This window comes from Panthera leo, chromosome D1 (assembly GCF_018350215.1).
Source record: "Panthera leo isolate Ple1 chromosome D1, P.leo_Ple1_pat1.1, whole genome shotgun sequence".
Lineage (NCBI taxonomy): Eukaryota > Metazoa > Chordata > Mammalia > Carnivora > Felidae > Panthera > Panthera leo.
This window is the reverse complement of record NC_056688.1, coordinates 1,756,392-1,776,401: the sequence shown is the minus strand read 5'-3', so window position 1 is coordinate 1,776,401 and position 20,010 is coordinate 1,756,392. Positions and strand designations below refer to the sequence as shown.

General features: G+C 44.1%; 1 protein-coding gene across 4 annotated transcripts in view; it reads right to left on the bottom strand.

Moving 5' to 3' along the window:
• The window catches only part of DYNC2H1 (dynein cytoplasmic 2 heavy chain 1), a 342,439-nt gene that overhangs the window by 277,494 nt on the left and 44,935 nt on the right, over window positions 1–20,010 (bottom strand). For all 4 annotated transcript variants that reach the window (XR_006193953.1, XR_006193954.1, XM_042906646.1 and 1 more), the window contains exons 26-36: window positions 18,556–18,938; window positions 16,715–16,847; window positions 16,507–16,624; window positions 14,187–14,299; window positions 11,872–11,991; window positions 7,422–7,572; window positions 5,210–5,415; window positions 3,961–4,143; window positions 3,190–3,372; window positions 1,183–1,406; window positions 373–488 (exon numbers count right to left, since the gene is read on the bottom strand). Coding sequence is in view for 2 of the 4 variants with exons in the window: in XM_042906646.1 (XP_042762580.1) it covers window positions 373–488; window positions 1,183–1,406; window positions 3,190–3,372; window positions 3,961–4,143; window positions 5,210–5,415; window positions 7,422–7,572; window positions 11,872–11,991; window positions 14,187–14,299; window positions 16,507–16,624; window positions 16,715–16,847; window positions 18,556–18,938 (1,930 nt within the window). In the remaining 2 variants the exon portion in view is untranslated. The remainder of the gene's footprint in view (window positions 1–372; window positions 489–1,182; window positions 1,407–3,189; window positions 3,373–3,960; window positions 4,144–5,209; window positions 5,416–7,421; window positions 7,573–11,871; window positions 11,992–14,186; window positions 14,300–16,506; window positions 16,625–16,714; window positions 16,848–18,555; window positions 18,939–20,010) is intronic.

Sequence of the window (20,010 nt, the reverse complement as noted above, 5' to 3'; positions counted from 1 at the left end):
TCCAACACCAGTGTTTTAACAAGCTTCTAGGTGATTCTACCACACATCAAAGGCAGAGAAGTGGACTAGATGATTCTTCTATATATCACAACTATTTAGTATCTAATGCACATTTAAAAGTTAAGGACACTGGGTAAGAACTAGAGAAAACGTGAATGAAGTATGGACTTTGCTGAAAAAATAACCTATCAATATCGGTCCACTAGTTGCAATAAATGTAGCACACTAACGTAAGATGTTAACAACAGGAGAAACGGGGCCAGGTTTTCAAAACCATCTTTACCGTATTTATAGCTTTTCCATAAATCTAAAACTATTCCAAATTAAAGTTTATTTTAAAAACTAAGATCGCATCTGAATCGCAGACCTTACCTTTGTGTTTCCCACCGGCTCTCTGCAGCTGTCTAAGAAGGCCTCCGCTTCCTCGAAGAACCGTCTTCAAGGCTCTCAGACCCCAGTCGTAATGCTGCTGAGGCGTCAAAAGTTCCCTTAAAGAGATATGGAAATCACAAAGCACTGACAGCCAGAAATTACTTTTTCATTGTATTTGAAGAGGTAACCACTGACACATAGAAATGGGTACTGATACTCCATTAATCTATATAAAGGAGCCATCACAGAAAACGATCACTCCAGAAAAGTGTTGAAGACAGATGACTCCCAAGGATCAGGACAACCATGTCATGACCTGGCCAATCACCTTCATGAAGACACTAAATGACAAGTGCCTATCACCTTTACTCCTAAACTCTGTACTCCAGCCCTGTGGCCCTCGGTTTCTGGCACTCCAGTTCTCTCGTAAGTAATGTGAACAGAATGTTAGGATGCCCAGAGAAGCCAGAAGCCCACCGCTATTACTAGAAATATGACACGAGAAAAACTGGAGGACTCCCTCCAAAGGACAGGTTTTAAGTAGTCTGCTGATTTGTTCAATTAGCATCATTTAGCTGGAGCGCCCCAGTGAAGATATTTTTGCAGAAAGGAAGTCAGATCAAATTGATAGCATTGAAGGAACAAGTAGTTTTCAGTGAGATGTGTCCTTATTCAAACTAAAATCTTCCCTATTGACACCTTAAGTGCAATACAATCGCCAATATGAAAATCACTGACAAACGTGAAAAATGGTCATAATCAATCATCGGAACCAAAAATTATAAAAATATTTAACACAGGAAAACTCACCTAGATAGATTGAAGATAGCTACCAGTTTTCTGCCCAGGACTTTGGCCTCTTTGAAGCCCTCCGAATAGAGAATGACCTCAGCGATAAGCTCGTTGTCTGGGCGGGACATGGCAACCGGCCTGAAAAGCTGTTTAAGATTATCAGGCAGCTTCTGTCTTCCTCCGTAACCTTTTCCAGCAGGATTCATGGTGATAAAAATCCCAGAATTTGAATTGATTTCCACCTGAAATATTAATTTACAATATGGGCACCAAGTATCTGTAACTATAAATATAAAATACACTGCCAACAGAATTTTATTGTGCATACTTCGACACACAGATCTTAGAACTCGGCAAAAGGTAAATGCTAACGAGCTAAGGATCTCCCTACTCGACATACAATAACCGCCTTAGGAACAACGGCATTTGCGGAGGCCCTTTATAATCAGTTCTGTGAGGCCGGAATTTCGGAGGTGGTGACTCGCTTGCCCATCTGCTCCTGTCTGTGTTTACCACGAGCCTCCTTGTATCGGGAGACAACACAACTCTGACCTAAAGTAAGTAACGGTTTCTGTCCTCCTGCAGCTTACGGTCTACGAGCAATCACGGTATGATCGAGGCTGTGGCCGGGCAGGGCAGGGCAGGGCAGCGTATCATGAGAGCACCTAGCAGGAGCGTTTTCCACAACACACTTAAAGCGAAATCAGAGTGTAGACAGTGAATGGGCAATTAGGTAGAAACACCTGGAGTAAGAAAATCTGGCCATAAAGGAGACAAAAGAGCAAGAGCAATGAATGGACAGGTAAGTGAGGGGAAGGTCTGCTTGTGTGTTCATTACATCAAATATTATAGTATTATTACACGACATACATTATTAAAGAGGACAAGATGCAGTGGTGTTAAAGGCCAGTGACGAGCGGGCAGAGGAGGGAGGGCTAAGTCCTCAATACAGAGGACACAGGGACACGGCCCCGGCAAGTGGGCAGGTTAGTGTGGACCGGGAACAAGGACAACCCTTTCTTTGTAAGAGCAGGAGAGGAGAAAACGCACTCAGCGTGGAAGAAAGTCAACTGTGACGGCACAAAGGTTGAAACGTAATAGCTTCTCGTTTCCTCATGGAGAGTTGAAGCAACACGTGAGTAAGCTGTTACTAAATGAGAACCGCTCTTCCTTCCTTGCCCTGCCCTGAGAGACCTGTGCTGCGAAGACACTATGTGGCTCAGCGGGTAACTTCACAGCTAACTTCCAGTGTTGTCAGCGCTACACTTCCATACACAGATGCTCACGCTCTCCTGACTTGAGTGTGGATCTCCTCTGGGGAAAAGTGAGGAACAGAAAAACAGCTAAGTGCTTACTGTTCTAAGATGCATACAGAGTAGTAATTAAAGGGGCACCTGGGTGGCTCAGTCGGTTAAGCGTCCGACTTCGGCTCAAGTCACGATCTCATGGTTCATGGGTTCGAGCCTGCATCGGGCTCTGTGCTGACAGCTCAGAACCTGGAACCTGCTTCAGATTCTGTGTCTCCCTCTCTCACTCTCTGCCCCTCTCCCACTCATGCTCTCTATCAAAAATAAATGAACATTTAAAAAAATCTTAAAAAAAAAAAGACTAGTGATTAAAAACATGCGCTTCCAAATTAGACCCGAGTTCAATTCGCAGCCCCACTGCTTACTCCCGACTCACCAAGCTCTGCTTCCCCAACCATAAAGAAGAAAAGCACAACAGTACCCATGTGGAAGAGTTACCAGCATGAAGTGAGAGCATACACAGGAGCACGAGGGTGCCAGCCCAGGGTAAGTGCCCAGTAAACACTAGCAGCATTCCCACAAACACGCAGCACTCGAAGTCTGAGGTGCGACCAAAATAGGGTGAGAAACCTCGGATGATTCATGGGCAAAAAGGTTTAACAAACAAGTCAGAAGCAGGGATGCCAGGAGAGATAAAGACAGAGCGTTTGCCTGAGTGTGAGTAATGCGCAGTCTCACAGAATACTTCAACTCTTTCAGTTCCCAACACGTGCTATACCTCCTTGCCAAGCAGCTCGCACACGGTTCTGTGGTTCTTCAGGGCATCCTGGATGGTCTGGATTTGCATGGACACTGCCGACAGCACAGACTCCTCCAGTCTATTGAACTCATCAAAACAACCCCAGGCCCCACACTTCACCAAACCAACAAAAATCCGTCCCATTGACTTCACATCGATGCCCTAAAAAATTACAACAAAAATTACATCCGTTAAAAACTAATGAAGATCTCTAAAAATAACTGAATACTTGGTCACTTAGTGAGCAGGTCATCATTTCACTAATCTCTCTCTCTTCTTCGCACAGGTTCAATAGCTACACTTTCCGAGGGGGTCTCAAAGAATAAACAAAGGAACTCATGTACAAGTGTTCTGCGAAGGACACAGAACTAAATAGATACAGGATTCTTAGCTATTATGTTAAAATAGAAATCCTACACAAAATGTTCTAAAAACAGTAATTTCAAAATTAGTTTACTTTTTTCTCTTTTCTGTTCACTCTTTTCCTTCCTATAATAAGCATTTCTGCACCCTCAAATCTTCATTCTGTATTTAAAATTATTTGCAAAATAGTTCTCTCTAGAAAAGTTCGGACTCTACATTATCTGCAGCCTTTCTCCATGTTGCTTTTCAAACAAAACAAATTCTGTTTTCAAGCTACCCAAAAGCAAAGTGATCTCAAGATAGAGTATTTCATATGTAAGGACGTGGAAACTAACCCAGACTCATAACTAACACACTACTATCTAGTTTGCGAATGATTTCCTCTACCTCATCACAATTAAAAACTAAGACTTGTCTCCCGAGAAGTCCGCCCAGGGCCTTCACCGACTCGGTCTTCCCCGTGCCCGCCGGCCCGTACGGGTTCCCGCCCAGGCCCATCTTCATGGCCTGCGTCAGCGTCAGGTAGCACTTGTCCGTCAGCGGCGTGTAGACCAGCTTGGGAGCATTGCCCTACACGAGGGAGAGGGAAAGGGTGAATGCTCACGCTGTACTCAACGTCCCACACGTGTCCTTGTGGCACTAGCTAAAAAGCTGTTAACAGAGAAAAATACCCGAAATACTTTTTTAAGGAAAGAAACTTTTTAAAAGCGCACAGCGGTAAAAACTAAACTTAATTAATCTCAGGCATGTGGTTTATGCCTTCCTCAATTAACATACAGTTAGGTTTTCCAAACATTCTCTCCGGTTCTTGATAATGGTACAGACATACTGCTAAGGCGAAAAAATCCAAAACTATATGATAACAATAATTATCCTATTTTGTATTTTAAAATTCGTGTAAATTATTTCCCTGAATCTTATTATCTTTTTAAGTCAGAACAACTTTGGAACTCCAACATTATTATTTTGAAAAATGCCTCGTGAAATTACTAATTTTATCCCATCAAAGAGGTCTCAAAATTTCTCCTAAGTCTTCGGGAAAATAGAACCAATCCCAGTTGCTGTTTATAGGGCTTTTCTTCAATGGTGGTAGACACAGACATGGTCTCCAAATACATTCCCTTCTTGAAGGAGCCAGCTGGCAACTCTCCTGACGTGCACTTATTAACCCAACTGTCAGATATATTCCGAAGACTGACTCGTGATGGGAAATGCAGAGAGGATGCAGCGGGGTGTTTTGAGAACAGATTCCATGAGCCAGGTTGTCTGTCTGTTTGGAAATTCTCCTATGGCACAGACTGAAAACACTCGGCAAGTGAGACGGTGCTAACCACGGCCTCGCGTGGGGCCCGGCCAGGCTCCTTCCGTGGGATCGGTCTTCCACCCTTCCCAGATTGAAGGGAGAGCCCGGCTTCTGTCGCAATGCAGTACAACCCCGCCACTATTTTAGATTTTCTGCCAATATTTCTCCAACATAACGTCTTCTTAGTTATGATGAAACAGAAAAAAAACAGTCACAGACAAATATATTCTTCAAAATTAGGACTAAAATAAAATTCTTTCATACAACAGCAAATTTCCGTTAAATAAATAATTTTTAATTGAAAAAATGAAACACTTTTGCCACGAGTCATACCTGGTACTCATAAGTGTACTGAAGTTCACAATCCACCATTTGAATATAACAAGTATGATCACTTTTCATATAAAATCTGACTTGTTTTTTCCAGGCCCAGTCTTCAGTTGTATGAACCTGAACTTGGTTTAAATGCTTTACCACATCAATGTTATGAATGATATCAAGAATCAGTGCTTTAAGTTTAAGCTCCAGGATGCCAGACTCTGTATGCAAAGTAAAATGTTTGGAGAAAATGTTAGCCTGAGATTTCTGTACTCAGTACGTACATACACAGAGCTTCAAAATGAATCTAAATGTTAATTTCATGATACAAATGAATGACACAATAATGTAACAAATTAAACCGATGTCAAATCCACCAGTCAGAAATAAGAATTCTCCTGCGAAGAATAGGACATCAAATTCAGTGAGAGTGGGCTGCGGTCCCTTACACCAGAAGCAAGCACACCCCATCCGGCTTTTCCCTGTGAACACAAGTATAAGACACGCACAATGGGCACTCAGCTGCTACTTCGGAGTCTGAAAAGCAAAGAGTATCAGGCCAACTGGGGAAGATCAGAATTAGACGTGTCACCAAACCAGTGGCGGATTTACCCTTTTCTTTTGATCTCTCTGGGCTCCCCAGGCCTGGGCCAATGCAGCCAGAAACCCGGACTGGTGCAGTCAGGCAGACTTCCGGGGAGGGCCCGGGGCTCAGGCGTGAGGAACAGACAAGGAATCTGTTGGGGGCTATAGCACTAGCCCCGGAGACCGAGGGGCTAAAACCCTGAGGGAAGGGAACCTTCCTCTGTAATCACAGAACCTGGGATCCCTGGAGACTAGGACAAACCCCACGTGCTCTCCTCCTCTCTCTTCTGCCACCAACTGCCCCAGGACACAGACACAGTCACAGAAAGTGAGCAGGTCGGGGCACAGGAAACCCCAGCTTTCTGGCCAGGAGAACAGAAAAGGAGCCCAAGAAAACCACCAAGTACTATGAGGAGCATGGAGATGGAGGAATGGGAAAATGACCCTGGAAACTTGTTTAGGATTGCTGGGCTCACCCCCAAGCAACGCAGATGGCACCCTAACCATCAAAGCAGGCACTCTGAGAACTGGCCGCTAGATGGCGCACACGTGAAGCCCATCTCAACAGTGCTGCAAAGACTTCATTTTTGAAGTACAGTTGATTTATGGTGTTGTGACCGATTCAGGAGCACAGCATAGTGATCTGACATCTTACACATGACTCAGAGACTCTGGAAAGAGAACTGGCATCGGAACCACAAACCTCAGAAGACTGGCTGGCACGTGGGGCCCGAACCCAACATCTACTGCTAACAGAAAATATCAACACTGTCTCAAGGACTGACAAGACCCAGACGCTCATAACACAATGTTGAAAACGTCCAGGGTATCATCCCACATCATTCAACATGCAAAGAATAGGGGCGCCTGGGGTGCTCACTCGGTTGTCTCCAACTTTGGTTCAGGTCATGATCTCATGGTTCATGGGCTGGAGCCCCGCGTTGGGCTCTGTGCTGACAGCTCAGAGCCTGGAGCCTGCTTTGGAATCTGTGTCTCCCTCTCTTTCTGTCCCTTCCCTACTCAATCTCTGTCTCTGTCTCAAAAATAAACATAAAAAAAGTTAAAAAAAAAAACAAAAAACAAACAACATGCAAAGAACCAAAACAATCCTAATTCACTTACGACAGCAGAGATGAAATTAAAACATTCTCCAATGAAGGAAAATCTGTAGGAAAGAAATCACAGCCCGCAATCCTGCTCTAAAAGAAATGCTGAAGGATATCCTTCAAGGAGAAGGAAAACAGTACCCGAAGGAAGCTTGGAGCATCAGGACGGAGGCAGAGCGACAGAAGTGGTGAGCACCCAGTTAAGTACAACAGACTGTGCTTCCCGGTCCTTAAAGATACACTCCATGTTTACAGGCAACAATGTAACTTCGAGGTTTCAGAGTATGCAGATGTAATAAATGAAACAATTACCACACAACTAGAAGAGGAGGAGGAAATTAGTACGGGGTAAGGTTTCTACACTCGTTTTAATGAATCACCAATTCTAAGTACAATATTAAAGCATGTACATTGTAATTCCTAAACTAACCTCTGAAACAGATGGCTGAGAGTCAGAAACACGACAGATAAGATAAAGTAACAAAAAAAGTTCCAGTAACCCAAAAGGAGGCAAAAAAATGGAACATTGTTCATACCAGTGCCCCCTGGATCCTCCGAACTCGTATCGATGCTAGTATAGTGCTCTAACTTAGTCACCAGCTGGGTTTCGATCTGATGAAGACTATGGTCTTGGATAGCATTTTCCACATCTTCAGTGAACTTAATCTGCTCTGCCAAACACAGTATCTAATGGATCAAGAGAAAAAATATTTTACAAGGTAAATTTACCTAGAAATATTTCATAAATGTAAGGGAAGACACTTTTCTGGATTTGCACTCGCGTGCAAGGTCTATGGGCATGTGTCACTGGCATCTCAAACCGCACGGGACCGCACGGCCGCAGGGAAGCACCGTGTGCTGCCACCAAGCCCACCACCGACCCGCCTCCCACGACCCTCCCACACACCTGGGTTCCGTCCTAAGACCCACCAAGCTCATGCAACCCAAGACATCTGCCCTTTCTTCTCTGCACTCTCCCCTTTATAAATGGCTTCTTTTCAAGGATGCAAGGATACCAGCGTATGATGCGTTCCATCTAGTAAAATGGTAATATTCTAGCGTTCCAAAATAATCTCAGTATACTACTGAAGTCTCGAATTTCCAAATTCTAACTTTTTAAATTAATTTATTAATTAATTTATTCATTTTGAGAGAGAGAAAGAAAGCAAGAGAGAATCCCAAGCAGGCTCTACACTGTCAGCACAGAGCCTGACGCAGGGCTTGAACTCACGAACTATGAGATTATGACCCGAGCCTAAATCGAGAGTTGGACGTTTGACCGACTGAGCCACCCAGGAGTCCCTCAAAATTTTATCTTAAATTAAGTTGTTGTAATCTTTCATTCTAACACCCATAAATAGAAACTAGGTATGGATTAAGACAGAACCTTTATATCTACATAAAACATGAAATGGTAACGCTAGTTGAAAGGCTTTCTGGAACGGTAGCAATCTAACACGGCTACTGATAAAGCAATTATACATTTAAACGCTAACCTTTGAAAACTTAGAGTCAAATTCTTTGATACAGTTTTTTTTTAATTTTTTTTTTAACATTTATTTTTGAGACAGAGAGAGACAGAGCATGAACGGGGGAGGGGCAGAGAGAGAGGGAGACACAGAATCGGAAGCAGGCTCCAGGCTCTGAGCCATCGGCCCAGAGCCCGACGCGGGGCTCGAACTCACGGAGTGTGAGATCGTGACCTGAGCTGAAGTCGGACGCTTAACCGACTGAGCCACCCAGGCGCCCCAGTTTTTTTGTTTTTTTGTTTTTATTTTTTTAATGTTTATTTTTGAGAGAGACAGAGTGCGAACAGGGGAGGGGAAGAGAAAGAGCGACACATGGAATCCAAAGCAGACTCCAGGCTCTGAGCTGCTCTGAGCTGTCAGCACAGAGCCCGGCACAGGGCCGAACCCACAAACCACAAGATCGTGACCTGAGCTGAAGTCGGACGCCCAGCTGACTGAGCCACCCAGGCGCCCCTTGATACAGTTCCCAAATGAACACAGAAACTAAAGACATGAAACATCATCACATAAAAACACTAGACCTGCTGACCAACTACTATGGAAGAGTGTTTTTCTGGCACATACTTTTCAGTACCCAGATGAATATCATATGTCATCAAATTTAGTCACCTCAGTATACATTTTATGACTTAACACAGCAGGCTAAACTGTGTGTTACTGGTATTCACATATCATCAAACACTGTATAAATATCATTGTATATGCAGCATTAAATATCATTCTTTAAAGGAAGAGTAATTCTGTCTGGGGCAAAATCAACCCCCCCCCCCCGCCCCCCCCAGATTTGTAGGACAAACTCATTAGCGTCTTTCATCAGGTGTAAGGAGAAACATTTAAGAAGATCCAAATCTACTTCTGGAGAAAAGACTTTGCTTTGAATTTCCGTATGAAAATGTTCACTTGCCACCCCCAAACTAGTACTCATACACAGGACCCTCCTTTCAGACACCATCACTGAATTTCTGTATTATAAACGCACGTCAATAATCTCAACTTTTAGCAGCCTGCTATGCAATTTCCATAGGACGCTACAAAAAGGGAGTCAAGATACAGTCCAGGCTAATCCTGTAGTCATGCTACCATCAGCATATGTGCACAGGCACTCACGCTATTAATTGCCCAAAATGTAACCATCACTGACAGTATTTTGCCAACATTGTACAATTTAACCTTCAAAACAAGTTGGCAATGTTCCTATCATTATACCCTCTTAACGCGTGCCTAGAAGAATCAGAGTATGCTGACAAAACCAGTTTTTGAACCAAGGTCTGTGAGATTCTTTCCACTCTGCATGCTGTCTCCTTCCCAGAGCAGAAAGTTCCTTGTCTACATTACCTGAGGTCCTTACAAAAATGCCTTTACAGAAGTGAATGAAGAGTATGTAACATGGGAATGCAAAATGGTACAGCCACTCTGGAAAACAGTGTGGAGGTTCCTCAAAAAACTAAAAATAGAACTACCCTGTGACCCAGCGATTGCGCTACTAGGCATTTATCTACAGGATACAGGTGTGCTCTTTCGAAGGGACACGTGCACCCCCATGTTTATAGCAGCACTATCGACAATAGCCAAAGTATGGAAAGAGCCCAAATGTCCATCGATGGATGAATGGATAAAAATGTGGTATATACACAATGGAGTATTACTCGGCAACCAAAAAAAATGAAATCTTGCCATTTGCAACTACATGGATGGAACTGGAGGGTATCACGCTAAGCAAAATCAGTCAGTCAGAGAAAGACAAATATCATAGGACTTCACTCATATGAGGACTTTAAGAGACAAAACAGATGAACATAAGGGAAGGGAAGCAAAAATAATATAAAAACAGGGAGGGGGACAAAACATGAAAGACTCTTAAATATGGAGAACAAACAGAGGTTACTGGAGGGATTATGGGGGCGGGGGGGGGATGGGCTAAATAAGTAAGAGGCATTAAGGAATCTACCCCTGAAATCATTGTTGCACTATATGCTAACTAACTTGGATGTAAATTAAAACAATAAATTAAATTTAAAAAAGAAGAGCTCAAAGAGAATAAATAAAAGAGTACCTAACAGCCTGCATCAGGTACATGAACCCAGGTGCACCATTCAATCGCCTACATAAATGCTCTTGAGACAAATTTTTTTAAGCATTAACTGCTAAGACACTAGAATACTTGGTTTGTGTTGAAAATGAACTATTCCTACTGGTACTTGTCCATGTTTGCACGGAGATAATGAACTATTCACAGTGTCCACCGTCCACACTGTCACCTGGCCGCTCGAGAGCCCTGAGGTCAGCTGCGGGCTCTGATTGTACAGCCCGGTTTCCTCTGTCCGTCTCTCCCGTGCATCTCCTCACACGAGGGTCATTCTCCCAGTCCATCGCTATGCAATCCTTACTTCTGTGGAGTCGTTCACCTTTTGTCTTTTAGCCTAAGTTCACTTAAATCCTACCTGGAAGTCGACAGGAACAGGGAGCATTTTCAGTAGTAACACAGCAGCTTACCTTTGACTTTGCAACGGCATTATTATTCGTTGCTGATTACTCTTAATTTTCTCTAAGAGCTTAATGAGAATTTTTAAAACATATTTTAGTTTGACTCAAAAGGCTAGAAAGCACCAAAGAATGAAAGATAAAATGGCTAAGAATCTACAATGTTCCAAGATTCCTATCTAAGGTCTCACACTTTAAAAGAACCAACATGAAACTTGTGCCAAAGCTACCACATGCTTCAGCGTGGAAAGAAACCAACGCTGAGCAGGGAAGATTTTCCTGTGAGAGATCAGAGAACACCTCAAGGCCCGCCCTTCACAGGCCCCAAGAACTAAGTCCCGGGTGCCCTTCACTTGGAGGCTGAGCCCCAGCCAGCCAGGAAGCAAGCCCTGAACGACGCAGGGCACTGAGCGCGGGTCTTAGCACTACGCTCGGGTGAGACCTGGACACGTTTCACACGATGCAGATCCACGGCTGGTGTTTCAGGTGGGCGTTCCTGTGACCAGCGAGCGCGTGCACCCTGGCTCCCAGCTGCCGGCCGGCACTCTGGCTCAGGGCCCAGGCCGGATCTCTGACCTGCACCGACACCCCGCCAACCTCCGGCCAGCCCCATCTCCGGGATGATCCCGTGGGAGCAGCAGGGACAGTGTTGCGGGTTCCGGGCCTCTCCATCAACGACGGGCTAGTCTTCGGGGAACCAGAGCACTCCCACGTGACTGACCCCCCTCCCGCTTCATGCCCCACCGGCCCGTGCTGCTGGGCTCTCGGCATGCCTTCGGCGTGAAGGCATCTGAGTGACAGCAAGCTGACGGGGCTGGAAGAGAACGTGGCCGCCAAGCAGCTCGCCCGGCACACCTCACAGCTGACGGAGCGAACACGCAGAAGCGAGGCAGCTGGTCGGTGCGAACCGCCGGATGAAGAGCCGCCTGCCATGTGACGCCCTGGCCTCCCTCCGCCCCAGACAGAGGCCGCTTACCTGTGAGGGGAACAAGGACGGGTCCACGGCACCTGGAGGACTGCGTGCAGCAGTGACACATTCCGCCAACAACTGTTTCAAGGTCTGCTTCATTTCCAAGGCTAAACCATTTAACCAGGTCTGGAAACAGAATTACCAATGACAAACGCAGTCGTAAAACAAACACCTACCCTGTTGAGTGACCCTGTTCATTTATTTCAGGAAGCAGGATTACCACTTCTTACTGCCCCTCATACTCCCAAAATCGTCTTACAGGACACACTTATTTTATTAATGAAAGATTTAAATAATTGGAAGAAATCAATTTTTTCACTTCTGGGGATCATGGTTAAGCGTGAAAACCCATACAAGTGCAGTCAGCCACCATCACCAACTCTACAAATGACGGTACTACGAGCAACGTAACCCCATGGTTTCATCATTCTAAGAAATCAAGCTAGATAGGCCAGTAAATCAGGGCCACAGTGACTGGCTAAGTGTCGGGGCTCAGGCTCTCCTGGTGAGCCCATGTTCAGAAGGCTGTGATGTAAACAGGAAATGCATCATTAGGGTGATGTCTATTACTCAGGGAGCTACGCTGCTCCTTTACACAAAACTAATTTTGTTTCCGAGTCAAAATAACATTTTTTTCACTTGATTGTAGGTAAAATAATAAAAGGTAATGGACGGTAACATAAAAAGACTGATAAAAATAGCAGTGAATGGTTACTGATCACTTTAAGAAACTATATGTGCAATAAAAGGAGTACAAAATCTACAATGCTAAATAGCTCTAAGTTCTAGACTTAAAGTTCTAGACTTTTTTATCTTTCGAGTACTCTCCAGGGTACCAACAGCTCTGCTCATCACAGTCAGGGCTTCCAGACCCCACCATTCCTCCGCTCGCAAACCTGCTCTGGCCAGCGGCTCCCGCTGAAGCTCTTCCTCTCTCCATGCATCTGGTCCCAACAGAACAACAACAGGGGTGCCTGGGTGGCTCAGTCACTCAAGCATCCAACTCTTAATTTTAACTCAGGTCTTGATCTCGCAGCACACGGGCTCGATCCCCATGTCAGGCTTTGTGCTGATGGCACAGAGCCCACTTGGGGTTCTCTTTCCCTTTTTCTCTGTCCCTTCCCTGCTTGTGCTCTTTCTGTCATTCTCTTGAAATAAACACGAAGGAAGGAAGGAAGGAAGGAAGGAAGGAAGGAAGGAAGTGAGGGAGGGAGGGAGGGAGGGAGGGAGGAAGGAAGGAAGGGCAAACAACAGAAACACACCTCTTTACCAAGCACAAACATGGGAGCTACCTAGCAAGCATGTGCTTTCAATCACCTCATTTGTGTAATCGACATCCGATAAAATGCTGAGCCTTAACCAGGAACGGGCATGTCGCTGAACTATACGGCTAAGTGTGGGATAAGCCACGGGCCCCAACTGCAAGTTTGAAGATAATTGTGGAATGTGAAGATTACAGTTCAGTATGATGCAATCCACCACTGTCAGGCATTCGCTGCACACCAGTCAGATGTCCCAGTTTGCGTCCAGTGCTCCAGGACCAAGTAATCAACAGTCGTTCCATAAATGCATTAGTTTCAGGCTTACCTAAATCATCTTATAAAACAATCATCTCATACAACACATTTTGGGAGTGTGAGAGTCAAGAAGAAATTTTAATTCCACCTCTTGAAAAAACTCATCTTATACAAGTACCTGTTGAATACTAATGTTCCAAACACTATATGGTATAAAGCCGTATTTTTAAAAATTTTTTTTTAATGTTTATTTATTTTTGAGACAGAGAGAGACACAGCATGAGCAGGGAAGGGGCAGAGAGGGAGACACAGAATGTGAAGCAGGCTCCAGGCTCTGAGCTGTCAGCACAAAGCCCAACGCGGGGCTCGAACTCACGAACTGTGAGATCGTGACCTGAGCCGAAGTCGGACACTTAACCGACTGAGCCACCCAGGCGCCCCAAAGCCGTATTTTTAATAAACAGGCTTTGCAACATATAGTAAGATGAGTATCTGATAGACAGGAAAGTTGTGATTCTAAGTCACACAGCTAGTAAAGTGAGGAGCTCACATTAATAAACAGTCTTGTCAGCACACAGCCCGGCATGAGGTTCGATCTCATGAACCGTGAGATCATGGCCTGAGCCAAGTCAAGAGTCGGGCACTTAACCAACTGAGCCACTCAGGTGCCCTGTTATTTTTTAAGACACAAGAGGAGTTTCCTAAATGGCCAAAGTTTACCCTACAAATTGACTAATTTATTTTTGATACAAAGTTCATACAGTTAATTCTTTTTATTTTCATAGTTGGAAAAGAATTACTTACCTCTACATTATTTGAAATTAAAACTTTATTTTTAAAAGGTACAACTTCTCCCTCTAAAGATTTCATTGCAGTTATATGTTTTGATTCTTCATCAAAGCACACGCTGTTAATACCTATAATATAAAAGAACACTTGAAATGCACAAAGATTAAAGATATCATTATTAAACCAGACACATCATTACCACAGAATGCGTAATATACACCTCATAATATGCATTACATATGACAATTATATTAATTCCCCTATACAACAGAAGGGCTTCTCCTAACCAAAAATTGACAACAACCCAAATGCCCCCAAATGCCCGCCAGCCAGTGAACGAACAGCTGACACACTCCAACATTGGAAAACTACTCCACGATGAAAAGGAACAAAACGTACCTGCAGGGACCTCCCAACCATTCTAATGAGCACAACAGGCCAGACACAAACAGGTGCGTAAGAACACACACTGACTGGGCGCATATGGGCTCAGTCGGTTAAGCATCTGACTCTTGGTTTCAGCCGAGGCCATGATCTCACGGTTTGTGAGTTCGAGCCCCACATAGGGCCCCACGCTGACAGTGCAGAACCTGCTTGGGATTCTCTCTCCCTCTCTGTCTGCCCCTCCCCGACTCACATGCATGTGTGCTCTCTCAAAATAAATAAATGAACATTAAAAAAAGAAAAGAACATATACTGCTAACTCCACTAACATGATACAAGAGACAAAAGAAAGAGGGAGGACAAACGGGACTTCCCTCCCCCAGATTTGTACACTTTATTTTACAGTATACAACAAAAGCTTAAATACATTACCCAATTTTGATCTTAGGAAAAACCCTCTAAGTTATTCTTTCCAATTTAAAACAGGAAACAAGGGGCACCTTGGGGGCTCAGTCGGTTGAGCATCCGACTTCAGCTCAGGTCATGATCTCACGGTTCGTGGGTTTGAGCCCCACGTCAGGCTCTGTGCTGGCAGCTCAGAGCCTGGAGCCTGCTTCGGATTCTGTGTCTCCCTCTCTCTCTGACCCTCCTCCACTCACACTCTGTCTCTCTCTGTCTCAAAAATTAATAAACATTTTAGAAAAATGACAGTAAGAGACGACACTGAGAGAGTGGAGGCAGAGTTTGGATGCGAGCCTGCTGATGCCAAGAGCTCTCTCCAAGCCTCCCACAGCCCAAATCACAGCTGAGATAAAGGACCTGAAAGCTTCACACATACACTGGTGAGTAAATGCTTCTGTGAAGCACCAGAAACTCAATACATTAGGTTTTCACAGCTCTGCCCTCCCTGGGGCAACTTCTCTGCTCTGCGCTTGCAGCACGAAAGTGGCTCTGGACCACGAGGGGCATGGCCATGTTCGAACGAAACTCTACTTTCAACTATCCGGCTGTGAGGGTGCCTGGGGGGCTCAGTCGGTTGGGCGTCCGACTTCGGCTCAGGTGATGATCTCATGGTGCATGGGTTCGAGCCTCGCGTCAGGCTCTCTGCGGTCAGCGTAGAGCTTGAAGCCTGCTTCAGATCCTCTGCCCCCACTCGAAAAGTAAGTAAACGTTACAAATAATAATAAAATAAAATAATAAAATAAAATAAATCAGGCTGTGAGCCGGTTTTGGCCTGTGGGCCTGTAGTTCACTGATACCTAATCAGAAGTGAAGATCACAATGAAAGTTTTTTCTTGTTATTTTGAAAAATACAGCTCTCTTCCCACAAATGGAATGCTTTGAGAAAATAATCATTATTTCGTTGGCAGACCGTTCAGTATTCAATAACCCGCCTACAGTGACAACACTGCTGGAGCCCAGGGTCCCATCACCGTACGCCTGTCACCGGGTAACCTCACCGAGTCCCACAGCTTAACCACTACCAGCACACAGTGGACCCCCGACTGTCCACCCCCGTCCCAGACCTCTCTGCTCTCAGGAACTGCCTTCTGGGTGCCTCCACCTGGACGTCAGGCAGGAAACCTTCAGCTCGACAATGAAGAGGCACGTTCCCCGTCACTCCCAGGCCTCCGCATGGCCAATTCCTTCTGCCCTCACACCTTTCTTCCAGCTAAGACCGACGCCTTCTTCAGATCCACCTTTAGATGTCAGCCTTGAGATGCCACAGATGTGAGCGACGGGTCCCACAGACGAGCCACGACAGCACATACCTGTCAGCCGCAGCCACGGCCATCGACTGGCCAACTCATGAGGCTGCCTGTCCCATCAAGATATAAATCCCTCCAGAGGCCAGGACAGGCATTTTATTCAGTAGCCTACGTCAGAGCCTAACATTATGCCTGGAAGGTACGTGAAATGCAGGACCTATTGAAGAAGTGTTGGCTCTTACCGGCGAACAGCTTTCTGAGGTGAGACTGAATCACTGACGGGCTAGTAGACTGGCCCAGGATCTCCAACAGGTCATCGTCACCGATGAAATAAAACCTTGGAAACGTTGAGCGTTTTTCCTGATAACAACAAAAAGAATAGCCTTATCTTTTCAAATAACTAATAAAGTACTTTACAACTTGTTACATAAATATTTTTAAAGAACATGCCTCTAAAAATTCATTCAATGATTTCTGACATCTTTGAAGTTGATCGAGTATGGTTAGCAGCGAATTTCTGATTCCTGCGTGAGTCGTTAATGTTGTGACTCTATTGTCTTTCTTGATGTCACTCATTATTGATCTACAGAAGAAAAAAAAGTTATTTTTACCTCCACTTTAACAGTTTTTGACTGAAAGAGAAATATTGACACATTTATTTTTTATCTACTTAAAATAAAATAGAGGTAACGTTACTATAAAAGCAAAACATCACTGTGTTTCTTCTAAGAAATAATGGCAAAAATTAGTAAAGTCCCATTACCATTTTTTAATTATTTTTTCTCCTGTAAGGAAGCTCTACGTCCAACATGGGGCTCGAACTCATGACCCGGAGATCAAGAGTTGCATGCTCCACCGAATGAGCCCACCAGGTGCCCTCCATTACCATTCTTAACCTCCCATGTTGCAAATTCGCTTATTTCATTCATTCTCTAAACAAATATTTAGCCCCATCTCATAAAGATAATGGTCCAGTGAGAAAGATATTAAATAATTTTCTCGAATTATTTAAATAAAATATTGATATACACTAATGAGGAAAAGTACAAAGTATTTTAAAGCAGCTAACGGGGCAATCCGTAATCCACAGCTTCTGTGAGAAAGTGATTGAGGCTGAGCCTTCATGGTGAATAGAAAGAAGACATCAGTGAGCAGGAGGGGAGCACCTTCTGGCAAAGATCCTGGGAAGGGCTCGAAATGTTCGAGCAAGTCAAGGCTGGCGTCCCCAAAGCAAACAGAATGCACAAGAAGAGAAGGCTGCGGAAATGGACAAGGAGAGGCTATGCTCTATCCTCAGAACAACAGGAAACCTCTCTACACGTTTACTAAAGAATTCAAGGAAACAGGCCACAACAAGTCACCAGCACAAGACCACTCTTGCGGTCACACACGAGGCTCACTGCTGAGGATGAGCACAAACCCAAGTGAGGCCATGGACCCAGGGAGTGACGACAAAAGTAGCTCAGAATAAAGGCAAACCAGGAGAGACATAAAGACATAAAGTAGGTCAGAATCAACAAATGCAGTGACCTACTGGATTTGGAGGTACAGGGGGAGGTCAAATACCCCTATGATTCCACTCTGAGCAGTCAGTTAGCGAGAAAGACACAGGGAAGAGGACCTGAGCTAAAGGGATAAGCTTGTGAACCTGCTTTTGGCACACTGAGGGTGTCCACACCACTGGGGCTCAGGAGAGAAGGAGGGCTCGACAGGTGGACAAGGACGGAAGAGGGGATGAGACCGCCCACGGAGCGTGACACACTGACAGGAGACCCGGCACCAAAATCCCGCGGAGTGTCCACAGCTGGATGTTCAGAGAGGCCTGAGGACTAGAAACTAGAAGAGGACCCAGACAGAGGGCCAGAAAACCACCTGCAGTACCCCAGAAGCCAAGGGAAAAAACTCTCCAACAAGAAATGCTCAATGCTTTTAAATACTAGTCAGAGATGAAGTAAAATGAGGCGTGAAAAATGCCCATCAAATTTACAACAGGAGAGTAATGTGTTACTTTTGGCAACAGTAGCTACATATTAGTACTATTATGATTCCTCTCCTACTGTAGTAACATTACTGTTAGTATCAGGTCACGTGGTAAAGACAGGTCAGATCAACACGGTTCAAGAAGCAAATGGCTGAATGAGAGAAAACAGCCCTTACAAGGATCCACAAGAGAAAGAGGTTGAAGACACAGGTGACACTCATAACGTAAAAGTAATCGGCTCGTGTTAAGCACCTCCCAACACGAATAAAAAGCTGCTGCGTGTGTCTCTGCCCCACGTAGCCGTGCTCACCTAAAATCTTCATCAACCCTGCTGAAGCGTGTCTGCTCTTTCGGCAATGCTCCACGGCCAAATATGGGCTCCAAATACACCCACTTCCTCTGAATATGATTTAAATTCTGCAGGTATTCATCTAATTCTGCAAGTTTTCTTTCCCAAATGGACACTTTATCTTCAAATCCCTTATAATAAGGAGAATCCTTTAAGGACTGAAGAAGACATCTATTATCTCCAACTTGATTTACGATGTCTTTCCAGTCTTTAATCAGCTTGATAGTTCGACTCTGGCTGTCTTCATAATCAATCAATGTAAATACCGCTCCAACTCCCCAAAGATCAAGTTCACGTAAAGCTTCTCTAATCGTAACTTCACCTTGTGCCCGACTGTTTAAATCCTATTTAACATAAAATATTCATATTTATTATTTCCACATTAATTTTATAAATAAACCATATAATATTTATTTTATAACACAATATATTTTTATTTGGCTTTTCACAATAAAGGAAAAAATAAGTGAATATATTTTACATGTTATCCAAGAGAATTAATCACTAGCTAATGTATCAGGAGATATCAGATACAAAGTATCCAATCTCACATAGTCGAAGTATGATATTAAAGACCTGCCATAAGCTTTTTACTTCTAAAAAAGAAAGAAAAATCAAGAATCCATTGCAAAACACAAAAACAGGCTTATTTAAAATTTTGCAGCCCTCAACAATGATACTGTAACTTAAATTTAACTTCTGAGGCAGCTGAAGTGGTTAGTAACCATCTTCTACAGCAACTGTACTTTATGATCTCACAATTACCTAACAGGCTCCAGGGTTCTGAACAAACACAAAGGTGAACATATTGAATAGGAAAAAAACAATGTGACATCAAGAGTCCTTTTATTTTTACATCAAACGGGCAGATCACAACACACAGAGTCTGCCACTTAAGACGGCCAAAGGCGGTACCATTTCTCCTTGTACCACAGACCTTTCCTAAACCTGATTTGCAAACTGGTTCTTGGTTTAGCTCTCTGGATTTTGCGATCTCTTAGCTTGTATTTATAATATAACCCATGATTTTAAATGTATTTTATATAAAATGATTTGTATTTGTTTGCCTTTCGATTAAAGCTGACTCCCTTCCTTTTTTCAAAAAACACATTTTTTTTTTCATGTTTATTTATTTTTGAGAGAGACATGGCACGAGTGGGGGAGGGGCAGAGAGAGGGAGACACAGAATCTGAAGCAGCCTCAGGCTCTGAGCCATCAGCACAGAGCCCGATGTGGGGCTCAAACCCACGAACTGTGAGATCATGACCTGAGCCGAAGTTGGACGCTCACCCGACTGAGCCACCCAGGCGCCCCAAAGCTGACTCCCTTCTTAAACCAAGATTATTTTTTATTTCATATTGTCTTCTTTCTCTCAAGGAAGGGGTTTACGCTGCTTCTATACTCCTATACAGATTC